This window comes from Etheostoma cragini, chromosome 6, assembly GCF_013103735.1.
Source record: "Etheostoma cragini isolate CJK2018 chromosome 6, CSU_Ecrag_1.0, whole genome shotgun sequence".
NCBI classification, from domain to species: Eukaryota; Metazoa; Chordata; class Actinopteri; order Perciformes; family Percidae; genus Etheostoma; species Etheostoma cragini.
In genome coordinates, this window is record NC_048412.1 from 24,431,806 (window position 1) to 24,444,769 (window position 12,964).

Consider the following 12,964-nt stretch of genomic DNA (forward strand, 5'->3'; position numbering starts at 1 on the left):
AACATAGGATAGTAGTTATAAATCTGATCCTTTTATCCTGAATGAAAACTAAAAAAACAGAGTTCTTAATAGGTAAAGAAGATGGAAAATTAGAAATGAGTGTGTAATAATAATAATAATTATTATTATTATTATAATAATAATAGTAAAAGTGTGAATGTGACCACTGTTCTGTTATTTGATAAGAAGACACCTGAGTGGTACAAACCCTTGCAAACATGTAGCAGTGAAAGAAGATGCAATCCCTGCACAAACAATAGCATCAACAGAAGTAAAATAACCAATACTTAACTGCTTGGGGTAAGAGAGCAGCAGAGTGTCTATGAGTCAATGTGAAAAGGTAATTTAAAATGCATTTAAAAAGGATTATGAAGTGCCACTAAAAATCCAAGCAAAGGCACCCCTAACCCTCAATGTAACACTAAATATCTCTCTCCTTTACATACTCCACCAGCTAACTCTTAGTCAGCCTATTCCACCCTTGGATGAGGAGTCAACCTAAAAATGACAAAGTGTGAAATGGTTTCAGGCTTGCAAATTGCTCTTGACTGTGAAACTGTATAAGGGTTCTGGTGACCTGTTTGTTACAGAGTACAGCAGTATCTTCTTCTTTTATTCCACATCTTCAAGCTGCAAGAATAAGGTTTGAACGTGAAATATTCAAGGTTTCCCTGTGATTCCGGCTGCCCCTGATCCATCACTGTATGTAATCTGTGTTGCAAGAACAAAAGCCAATAGCTGTTGAAGTGTGTGAAGAAGAGATCAGTTGGATGGTCTCAGCAGATGGTTTGTTGACATGCCAACCAAAAAGATAGCTGTTGCTCACTACAACGTATTTTGCTAAAGCATGTCGTCCAAATCTCAATTGAGTTTTTTATGTTTAAGATGACATGTAGCAAATCCATTTTATTTTTTAATTTACACATCTTCATTTAAAACAACTTCTGTTGTTTTAAATGTGCAATATAGCCAGATAATTGACATTGTACAGACTCAGATCAGGTGTTGACTTCAGGAAAGTCCTTGTAAAGTAAGCGACAGGACCAAGCCACACTTTACATAGTACCTAATCCCTATTGGTTTGTACACAGCTGTGTTTAATTGATAATAAATTCAACTTTCATTGGTAAGAGGGAGGTTGTGTTATTTGTTTTTTTAAATGTTATAATTTCACTTTAACCTTCATATGAAACAAAGACTCTTTATACAAAGCTGAGTAAATTCTTTTAGAGTTAGTTAGTTAGCATTGCTTTAAAGACCGGGATACCTGTCCAATGGTACAACACGGTTGGGTTTAGGAAAAGAAGGGGAAATGACACGCCACACGCCGGGGAAACAACACGCTATACACTGGGACCTGATCCCTGGTTTCCCGGGTGAAAGTCCTGTGTTGTCTGAGGTCTGTTTAGGAGGTGGATTGTTTACAATGGTGACGTCTTGGTTGAGATTGTTAGCATGCTAGTATTATCCGATTAGCACTAAACACAAAATACAGCTGAGGCTGATGGGAGTGTCATTTATTTTGCAGGGTTTTAGTCAAAAACTAAAAGAAGCTATAAGGGACAGATAAGTCATTTGGATTGATAATTTTCAAACTATGAATGTCTGTTCTCTCATGGCAATGCATCTGTTAGTTTTTGAGATATTTCTAATTTTAGCCTTACATAGGAACAAAACAATGTATCATCTAATCCTGATTCCGACATGGAGGCGGAGGAATATGGATGGATGCTTTTAGACAATTGTGAGTTTCACTGGGCTGCACTGGAGGGCCATGGGGAACCAGAGACCAAGCGCATGCTAATAGAAACAGCGCTAATCCATCACCCAGTCTCTTCAGAAGTAATTAAGTCAAATTATAGTCGGCCCCCGCACTCGCACCTTAATCTCCCACCAGATGGGGACCCTGCTGAGCAACAGGTGGCCCTCTCTTCATACGACTCTACATCCCACCACTGTCATTTGACTCCTTGAAAACAATGGTAGACCCAAAGAAAGCCAGACAGCTGAGTGAAATGTGAGACGGATGTGTAATTATGACGGAGTGAGTGCACGTGCGCGATATCTATTTCATAATTAACTACCTACTGTGCTTCTGTGCCACCTAGTTTCTTTCTTTCGTCCATAATGATAACAATAGACTGAAAAAGAGATGCACAGTCACACACAAAAGGCTCCTTTACATTTGCATAGTTCATATAGTCATCGTGTATGTTTTTCAGAAGAAACGAAACAAAAACTGCACCTGCACTGGTTAATCAGACATACTTAGAAATCAATATATTTTAAATTCTGGGAATTAAGGGGGCGTAATTAGAAGCTAATTTTTATTTTCACTGAAAAGATTTTCTCAATTGTGCTCACTGCGTGAATTACGTGGGTGGCAAGAAATCTTTTTAAAAACAATAGTATACTGCTAGTACAAATGCATGTGACGTCTCCACAGTGTGTTTAGACATATCATCACATAGTATAAACTCTACCCATCAGGGTGCTATCACAAGTCGTCACAGAAGAATAAAGAATTATATGTCCATGTTGCAGCTGGAGACGCTGAACTCTGATTGCTTTTCCCTCATATCTCTCCCATGACTGCAAATTCATCACACCAACAAACCGCTCTCTGCATCCCACGTGGGTGTCAGTGCAATCAAACTGTTACATGCAGGCAAATTGACCCCAATCAGCATGCTATTTTTGAATGTCACCCCTTGATGTGATGGGTTGAAAACGCAGGTAGCGTCTCGATTCCCGTTTGACAATGGCTTCGGGCAAATTGTTAGTCCATGCTTGCAAGAATGAAATCACATTAAAGGTCTGTGAGGCCACAGTGTGCACTAGTTTAAGCATGTTTCACAGTGCTGTCTAAAGATGCTATTTCTCATCTGTGGAACGCCAGAAAAGAGTCAATTTCAGCATTGTTTAACACACATTTTTCATGAATTTCTCACCCCACTTGTCAAACTCGCTTAAATAAAACAGCTGCATTCTTATACCTATCGATGCCGTGAGTTCGGTAGGCCTCACCGTAGAGCTGCTTTCCGAGTAAAGAGGGTCTATCAGGGGAGGCGGTGCAGCAGAATGGGGCTCACTGCTTCTGCCATTTCATACTAACTAGAGGAATGCTTTTGAAAAATTGCCCAGTTTTCAACTCCCTAACACATCCAGAGTGGTGGGAGGGGTATGCATAACTTCAGAAGCTCTCAGCTGGAGCTGGTTGATAATGGGAGTGGGAGTAGACTTTAAGCTCTGGGAGAAACAACTGTCTGCAAAAGGAATGTTTGGATATCTCTTAATCACTGTTTTGTGGTCTCTCATCTATGCAGGAGATCCAACTGTTACAATGCTAAGCTCACCTGGGCTTGTGGAACAAAGGAATACAGCTACTAAAGGCTTACCTAGCCCGTAAAATTAATTGTCAACTCTCCCTGCGTGTTGCATTTAACGGGAGAAGGAGACTAAGCTGGCCTGGATGAGTGTATGTCTTCCCTACATCTAGAGGAGTTTTTGCTGTGATAATTGACTCCGCATTCTGCCTTCTGGAGCCGGACCTGTCAGCTTTTGGTGTCTCTTTTTTCTAAAAGGGCCAGCACGCCTTTATTTGCTGCCCGCTCTTCGGTGTTGTAGTTCAGGTGTTAGAAGGTGTATTACAAAAGTTGTGTTTAGTCGGAAAACAAGAATAGTCTTTCAGAGTCTTGGGGCCCTATCATGCCCCCAGCACAGTGTAAATCCCGACGCAAGTATCTTTGCTAGTTTAGGACAGACACAGTTGTCAATTGCCTGTCTGATTACGTGTCACTGTTGGGATAAAAACCCATAACCCAGATACTGTGTATGATGATTGTTTGTTTTCACTTCAGCTCAGAGATCACAATGTTCCTCTGTGAGCTGAGAAATTTGTTTGACCTCTTCAGCTAAAAAAATAGTAATTTCCCAACGCCTGATGGAATGCCAAGTATGCATTTTCCATGAAGTTCCAATCAAGCCTTTTTATACTTCAGCTCACCAAACAGAGTTTGCACATTAATAGCAAACCATTAAATAGTGAGTATGTCCACAAACTGACATCTGAGATCTGACTTCTGAGCCCATCTTTCGCTTTGACAACATGCTGTAAACGCCCACTTGGCAGGAAGTGAGGTCAAGGAGGAGGTCACTTCCTGTACATTCTGCTGGTGCTGCCTTACAGGCTTCTTAAGAAAGCATCTAACAATAGCTGTGACCGCGTGAAAGATCCTCTATTTCTCTCCAAGCACATAAATAAATCTGTTCCTCTTTGGGAGGTGCTATCAGGGCCAGGCTGAAGGCCGGCAGAGGTGTTTTGTTAAATTTAGATTGTTTGCTCCTCTGCTGTGGAGACCCTGATTGCATTTCAACACAATCAATAGTGACATATTGGATCTGAGTGAGATGGCAATAAGAGCCAATAAAGCTTTGAGTAGGGCGCTGGGGCGTATTTTTCTGTCAGGCGGGCAGGAAAACAGCAGAGGCCACGTTAGAAGAGGCAATAAGCAGGCAGGCTGGATGAAACAGAAGTATACAAACACACAGAGCCAGACACAGACGTTCTGAGACTTAAAAGACATTTCACCCTACACATGGGTACACACTTGCATACAAGCCACACACCCCACACAGTCTGTATCTGGGTTTCTATCTTTCTCCCCTCATTTCCTCTCTCTCTTTAAGACACTTACACTCACTTACTCATCTAATGACGCACGCAAGTTCCCCACCCACATGCAGAATTCGCATTAAAAACAAACAAAGCAGAGCCTCTGGATGTGTTATTTTGCTCAAGCACTGGGACAGTCGAAAGTGCAGTCACGACAGTAATCTGATGAATTGTATATTAAAATCCGAGTCCTCTTGTCTTGGTGATTTAGCGAACTTTAAAATGTCTCTGAATCACACTTGATGTTGTTTACGTCTGCTTTCTTTGTTAGTTTTTCTCTTATTCCCTGACCATCTGAGCCTCCATCTTATTTTCTTAAAATCCCCGCGACATGCAGACCTGAAAAACATGAATCAAATTATGAGGAAATTGCATTTGCTGCAACAACACACGCACACACGCACACACACACACACACACACACACACACACACACACACACACACACACACACCTGCATACTGTAAACTGAGTTCAGTTAACCGTGATAAAAAAGCCTTCAGACACAGGAAATAGTCTGCACAGAATACAAAGTACAAAGCATTAGAGGGAAAGCTAATCTTAAACATGCTGCTGAGCCGGGGACAGGGAGTGAGGGATGGAGGAAGAAAGAGGAAGGAACCGAAGAGAAATCAGCGTTTCCTGTTGCTGAAAACTTTGTCAGCAGTTGCACCCGTTTGAAGCTTAACGAATGGAACCTGCTGAGCTCTGGCTCTGTCACACGCCTAAAATGCAGCTCTGACATCTTTGTCTCCGCAAACGATGGCTTGGCATTTTGCTGCCTGACTGCCTCGAAACAATACATGTATCATCCACTTTCTTTGCCACTAACTACGGATGGAGGCAGAAACAAGAAGCTATGACATAAGTCTGAGTTTGTGCTGTCGGTTTGGATGGCAGTTGATGCATATTTCATGCACAATTCTAAAAGATTCCACAAATTGCCAGTAATCAGGTTGAATACATTCATCAGGAGCCCACAGTGTGCAAAGACCGGCCTTATCCAAAGGAGGTCCGGATTATTTATTCAGTATTTTCCAATACATAATCACCACTTGCCCATTTTGATTTCTCACACCATCAGAAACACATTTCCCATTCAACTCACTTCTGCCTGCATCTAATTTACAATCATGTTGTGATTTAAGCTGCGCAGCCACACCCTGGACAGCAGGAATATAATGGAAATGTAATGTAAAAAATCAGATGACCGTGAATTCAGTTTTCAATGTCATTCTCCCCTTCAATAACTGTGATTCAATTCCACCTCTCAAGCTGAGGAGCCAGGGGATAAATCCCAGCTCCGCCGCCATCCAAGGAATAATCTCCCCTCGGAAAGCCACTCCGGCATGCGGCGTTCCTGCTGACCTCTCCTGCAGCTTGGTCTTGTGTCTGAGTGGAGAGACGGGAGAGAGGGCTGCTCCTGCGTGTCACTCACCTGCCACCACTGCTACAGCTCATATTAACAAGGGGACTCGGGGCTCCAGGGGTTTTGCATATAAATTATGTGTCTAGCTCCTATGATGATATCAAACGGTGTGTGTCTGGGTCTCTCTCTCTTTGACTGTGTGTGTGTGTGTGTGCACGTGCACAGGCCTCGCATGTCTGCTTACCGGCTTTGATGTCAAGGACGACATCTTTATATTTCCAGTTTTCCCAACCTGCTCGGCAAAGAAGATGCAACGCATTGAGCATGTTTTCCATTTTTCATTTCTCCTGACGTTTTTATTCATTTGAATATCACATTTAGGGAAGAAGAAAAAAAAAACATTCATGCCACCCATCCCAGAGACTTGTGCTCGCTGTGTTTATGATGAAATGTCTCCTTTCCACACCATCTAACACAGCAACAGCAAGGCACTTTCTCAGCTCCCTGTAGGGTCATGATCTCAATATCAAACAGACTCTGCACTTTGTTTTCTGCAGCTCTTTTAGAGGCAAGGGAATGGTAGCACGAGTGACCATGAAGCTGAATGTGTGCCCCAAAATGATACAGCAACATGAGGCAACAACTCATTGGTGCGCCGACGCTGATATTTGGTGTAGATGAGGTTTATAACCTACAGCTTTCCACCAATTTACTCTTCCTTTCATCACTGTTTCTGCAGTGAAAGGTGTTATTTTTATACATTGGCTGGTTAGTAGCCTGTGGGGCCATTGTGGTGGCGGTTGCAGAAAGATATGATCTGACACCGTGGCAAGAAATTAATGCAAACATTATTTACAGTTCAGTAGTTACAGGGAAGTAAACTCAGCATCATGAGAGCATATTTCCCATAGAGAGAGATGAAGAGTTAGCAAAAGGTCCCCAGTTAAAAAGGCTGATGCAGAAAAATGTTCTGCAGTTTTTGAACAATAACTTTATTCTTTTGTTATGCAAAATTAGACTGTAATAATGATTCCCAAATCAGAATTTAACAAGAAAAGAACAATTTCCTTTATGTCATTAGTGTTGTGATGCAGATAAGTTGGGTTATGAAGACTCCTCGTCCCTCATCTGAATACATTACAGGAAGACAATATCAGACCATGGCTAAAATGGACAAGAATATGCTAACAAAGGTCTGAATTTACATAAACATTTAAAATGTGCTTTAAAGTTTTTTAGAATTAAAATTCCTAAAGAATACAAGTGATTATTTTAGGGTGTAACATGAAAGTTAAAATGAGACTTGCACAACTGGCATTTAATCGGAAAATGGCACTTCCCTTAAATTTACCACACACAACAAGTAGAGAAGAACAGACCGACTATATCTATCGAAAGTTTGCTAACATTAGCCGTCATAAGCTGATGGTCAAGCCAGACTAAGTAAGGCTGTATGAGCAAAGTCCTTGAGTGTATTTAGTTGAGTGAGATAAAGGAGGTAAGATTGTGTTGCTTCTTTTTTTATGAAAGTTACACAGTAGAGCTTGCAAACTTGATTCCTTTTAAGGATTCGGGTCAGTCACTCACTAAATTGATCCGGGTTGTGCGAGTCACTTGATCATTACAGATCTATAGGCGGCCGAGGAGAGCTTGCAATTTTTCGAACTGTCTGCTCGACCTAACTGCATTTTAACATTTAACAACACATTCATACACCAAACCTACAGTAGGCCTAGCTAGGCACAGGTAGTGGTTGGCTTTGAGTCTAACCTTGAAGTTTATCCAGTTAATGCATTCTCATTAACAGGTTTGTATGATATTGAACGAAATTACAGCAACCGCTGGTTGGTCACATGACAGTTAAGTAGGTAGCTAAGAAGGTACAACATGGTTGTACAGGTTTTTGTGATTTTTAAGCTTTGCCAGAGTTGTATATGGGGAAATACACACATTGTATTTTGGTGAGGAACAGTTCAGGTAAATTTTCTGTTTAGAACAAAACTCCACAGGGTAACTTTAATGGAACAAGAAGAGGAAGGAGTTCATTTTCATGCAACACAGTTCATTTATCTTAGGAAAAGTATTTGACTGTTAGTATCTTTAGGAATCTCTACTATGCCAGTTTCAGCTTTGAGCCAATTGTCAAGTTAAAAGGATCCTTGATTTTTGTTGCAGCTCACACTGTGAGTATCTGAATGTATGTGCATTGCATACAGCGGTACCAGAGACTGTTTTCATATTCATAATCTTTGACTGTGTCTTAAATAATTTACAGGTTTCCTGTAGAAAAAAAAGGCCAGACACATGAATCACCTATACTTACATACCTTATACAAGGTAATTACTGCCATGAGTAACACGCCAACCCTTCAACCTGAAAATCTGCTGACGCAGTAAAATGATTCAGCCACTGGGGCTGCACTCCCAGACTCTGATTCCTCAGGCTTTATTTGCTCTCATGGGAAACATACACACACACACACACACAACCACACACACACACACACACACACACACACACACACACACACACACACACACACACACACACACACACACACACACACAAACACACACATTTTAAGAGATGAGCAACAAAGAAACATAGAAAGAAGCATACTGACAGTGACAGACAGAGTAAGAGGAAACTGATTACAGTAAGTACCAACCCCTACCATTACAGGGAAACTCGAGGATGATAATGTGGCCATGAGCCAAAGACACACAGAGTTCAACAAAAAGGAAGCACCCATCAAACTCCGGCCTCCTCTGCCAGCCCCGCCCTTATGTCAGGTCCTATTTGAGGAGGGCGGCCTAGTCCCCAGACGCCGACGTTCTCCGGCTCCTCCATCTATCCAGTCTAGTCAGCATGACAAACTAATGGAGACTAATCAACTGTCAGGGTGAACACGCCACACACTAAATCTCCTGGCTTCCTGTATACCATCCCCCCCTCCTCCAACCTCAGCGTCATCCCACCGCCGCCACCAAACTCCTTTTCCACCAGCATTTCAGCTATAACTGTCATGAGCAGAAATAACAGAGTGATGTCTACATATAGCACCCGGCCTAGAGCGCAAACACAAACACACACAATCGTCCATGAACACATTCAAATCATTTCCCACATGCTCACTTTAATGGCCTCCAACGTATATTCAACTTTAATCTAAACCTAATCATAAACCCTAATCTTAAATGTATTGCTTAGAGCCTGTGCTGCTCAGCCTGATGTCATCATACTCAGATTCTAGCCAGAATACTGCTCCATTGGGCGGTGATTATGGGGGGTGTTTTGACCAAAAATGCCTCTGCGCTCAATTGGATAGACCTATAACCAATCATAGCAACGAAGTATGTGACATATGATGAGCGGCGCATAGATGTCAACAGAACTCGACTGCTAGCTACCGCTGATGTTAGTTAGCTAACTGCTCCGGCAGTTTGGAAAATTGGACAATTTCATTGGTCCTACCAGCTCTTGCTCAAGCATAGTTGCTCCACAACAGATCAAGTCCAGACCAAACTTCTCAACCTCAAATGTTGTGGGCGGGGCTAAGTGTGGCTGCCCTCCAGGCAATGTGCTGCTCAAAAAATCTTCAGAAGTTGGCAGATGACATTAATCTCTACTTTGCAAATCAATATTTTTGGCATCTTCCTACTCCTGGCAGAAGGAAGGAAATCAGTGTGTTTACAGGAAGTTTATTAATTTAATTACAATCCGTGTAAGCACAATACTTTTGATTATTGCAATATTGTCATTGAAACACCAGTTTATCTTTCTAATTCCTTTCTTTTGAAAATTATTTTGGGTATTGGTTTGCTTTAGTCTGGTCTTTTTCTTTGTTTTGGTTCTGTGTGCAAACTGCAAAAATGTCTAGGGAGTAAACTGGAAGCACAGAAGTGTGTCTGAAAAATGGGTGGTATGCCCACTAGTGGAGGAAGACAAACAGGGTCTACTTTATGGGGGGATTATATAAATATAACTATCATCAGGAATATTGGATGTGTTTAAGTGCTTTGCAAGTTCATTAGTATTACACACTTATTCTGGATAATCAAGGCAAACAACCTATTGGTATGCATGCTAACATACTGACTGTGTCTCATCAGATCATAACAAGCTGAACATGTTATATAGCATGTATCAGCATGCAGCAAACAAATTTGCACCAAATGTTCGGGGAGTAAATACATTAACATTGATCCAGACGGTCCTAAAAATGGCCCTTTTGTTTTGTTGATCACATTTTTTAAACCTTTTTGGCCACTTAGGACAGCTCAAACAAGCTTTGAACAAACGACATTTCACCTTTTACGTTTATGTGGCTATGGCTGAAATCGCCACTGTTAGGGTCTGGACAGCTAAAAACAATGAGCTGAAACTAGCTGTCAAGCTCTGTATTGTTATAAAATAACTGTGATTATTGCCACTTTAAATTAAGTCTCTACAACTAGATCCAATGTTTCCAACATCTGTTTGTGTCGATGTTTATTAATTTAACCAAAGCTAACCTAGATTAACTCTACCATGTACTAATTTACTTGATTTACCTTTATCCTTCATCTAATTTCACCAGATGGAACCTCACCTAAACAAATATCTAAATCTAGGTTTAGAACACAACAAAACAAACAAGCAAGAATACTCCTCAATACACATAAACACACACACACACACACACACACACACACACACAGACAACAAAGACCTTGAGCCGTTCCTTAGGTCTCGGCATCTCGGGAAGCAACAACCATCTCCTATCTCATAAACACCTCCGACTGAGAAAGGGAAGGAGAGGAGGGGGATCTACCGGCCTTCCATGTGTGTGTGTGTGTACGTGTGTACATGTTTGCGTGTGCTTGTGTGTGCATCAGTGGAGGGATGCATTCTTTTATTGATGTTTTCATGCACAGCACAAGGAGCCTCACATTTCATCTGACCGTCAACAACATCCAGTCAACAGTTTCCAGCTGTTTACAGCTGTTTCAAGCTCAACAGGCTGGTCAGAGCGCGGAGCCAGTCATGCCAGTTTCTCCTTAACTGAAACGTACTGAAACTTGCTGAAACATAGTTTTGTGAGGATTAAACCTGTAATCTTGAACAAAACCGTCTCTCTACCCTGCCGGCCAATTTTTTACTTTGTTTGCATCCCCTGCTAGTGGGTTGGATTTGGTGCCATACATAATTGATGGCCGCCAGCAGGATGTTTGGCGTGGATTGGGCTGGAAAATTTGATATCATTAGCACAACCTGAAAGCATGACTGACTAATTGTGAGAAAAGAAATTACAACAGTGGCTGCTATACAGGCAGCAGGCGCTAATTAACACTCTATCATTACAAAACAATCCTGATGAAAATTACCGCCAGTCTGCTGTTATTTCAAGTACATGAGTGATAGATTTCTTCTGCATCTGAATCCTTAATGTTTTTATATTGGGGATGCGCAGGTATAATACAATTTTCACAGGGGGAGTAGACATATTAATCACACTGAAGTAACATTCAGTGAAATACTACACACAGCAAAAAGTAAAGCTCCGCCCCATGCAAAACTTGAAGTGTATTACCTTATCACGGTGAGGTATGATAATATGGCAATAATTTAGATTTTACGACCAGACAGCACAATATGACCATCACAAATCTGCCAAAGGGGGCTGTGGGGATTACTATTGCTTTGCTGAGATTTCAGGCTTTGGTGGGTTATACTCTATTTAGTATAATAACTAGCGTGCTACTAAAATTAAAAGGATTAGGGGTTGTGTGAAAAACAGTAAAGTAGATACATTCCGAGATAGAACCAATTATTTAAAACCAGTTTTAAGCAGATTGATAGAAATTCATGTCTTACCATCTTTGCCAATGAGGAAATCCAGGTAGCGGTAGGTGTAGGCCACGCCCACCTTTGTCTCCACCTGTGGTCTCTTCAGGGTGGAGTAAATCTTCCCCGGAGTATTCTCCTCCGACGTTGGCTTCATCTTACGCAGCCCGCAGCCCATGGCTCCACAGTGTGTCTGTTTCTCTGTTACGGACCCTGCCAACCAGACAAAACAGACGGAGACAGTGTTTCAGTCTCACTTGTGTGACTGTGTGTACATCCAGCGAGTAAATGACTAACTGCACACAGATAGGTCTACGAGTGTGTGTGTGGTGTTTAAAATTGGAGGTTACTTTTGGTGAAAGAAGTACTCAGATCCTTTATTTGAGTAAAAGTAGCATTACCACAAAGTACAAAACATTCCTTCAAAGTTGTATCAATTGTTGGTAAAAAAGCACTTATAAAACTATATATAAAAGCTCTTTAACTTGAAAGCATGTGTACAGGTGAAAAAGTATATTATGAAAATGAATTAGCAAGCTCTTAAGCTTCTAACTTGTAAAAATATGTAATTATTCATATGAACCACAAATCTGCATTACATTATAATTAAATGGCAATATAATTAATTTAGGAGTATAATAATCTTACTTTATCTAATAATCTTAGTAATCCTCCTTTCCTGATAGCAATAATATCACTTTTACAAATGTTTGCATAAGCAATGGGCCATGGTTCAAAATGAATGGAAGCCAATGACAACATGCAATGCAGTTTGAAGTATGTGAACGAAAAATGTAATTAAAGGATCACATGTAAAATTACTCCTCAAGCACAAAGCTTACAATCATGTATTTTAATTAATTATTGATTGTGATGCATTAAATAACTTAATCGGTTAGAGAGCATTATAGTTTTTCAACTAATTATACATCTTTTATGTTAAATATTAATTGTCAAAGTAGTTAGTAACTGTTGAAGTTAAACAAGGGAAGTACAAGTTTAAAATAATACAAAAGGGAAGTAAAAAACTAATGTAAAGTACAAGTTTCTCAAAACTGTGCTTAAAGTACAGGATTTGAGTAAAAGTACTTAC

The 12,964-nt window shown here is 40.7% G+C and overlaps 1 protein-coding gene across 2 annotated transcripts in view; it reads right to left on the minus strand.

Annotated features, from left to right (window-relative positions):
- Positions 1-12,964, minus strand: part of LOC117945674 (raftlin-like) — a 106,718-nt gene that overhangs the window by 77,687 nt on the left and 16,067 nt on the right. Inside the window, exon 2 of one of the 2 annotated variants that reach the window (XM_034873306.1) lies at positions 11,902-12,072. In XM_034873306.1, coding sequence (XP_034729197.1) covers positions 11,902-12,049 — 148 coding nt within the window. In that variant the 5' untranslated portion in view covers positions 12,050-12,072. Of the gene's footprint in view, positions 1-11,901; positions 12,085-12,964 lie in introns of both variants that reach the window. The other variant, XM_034873305.1, reaches the window with a different exon arrangement.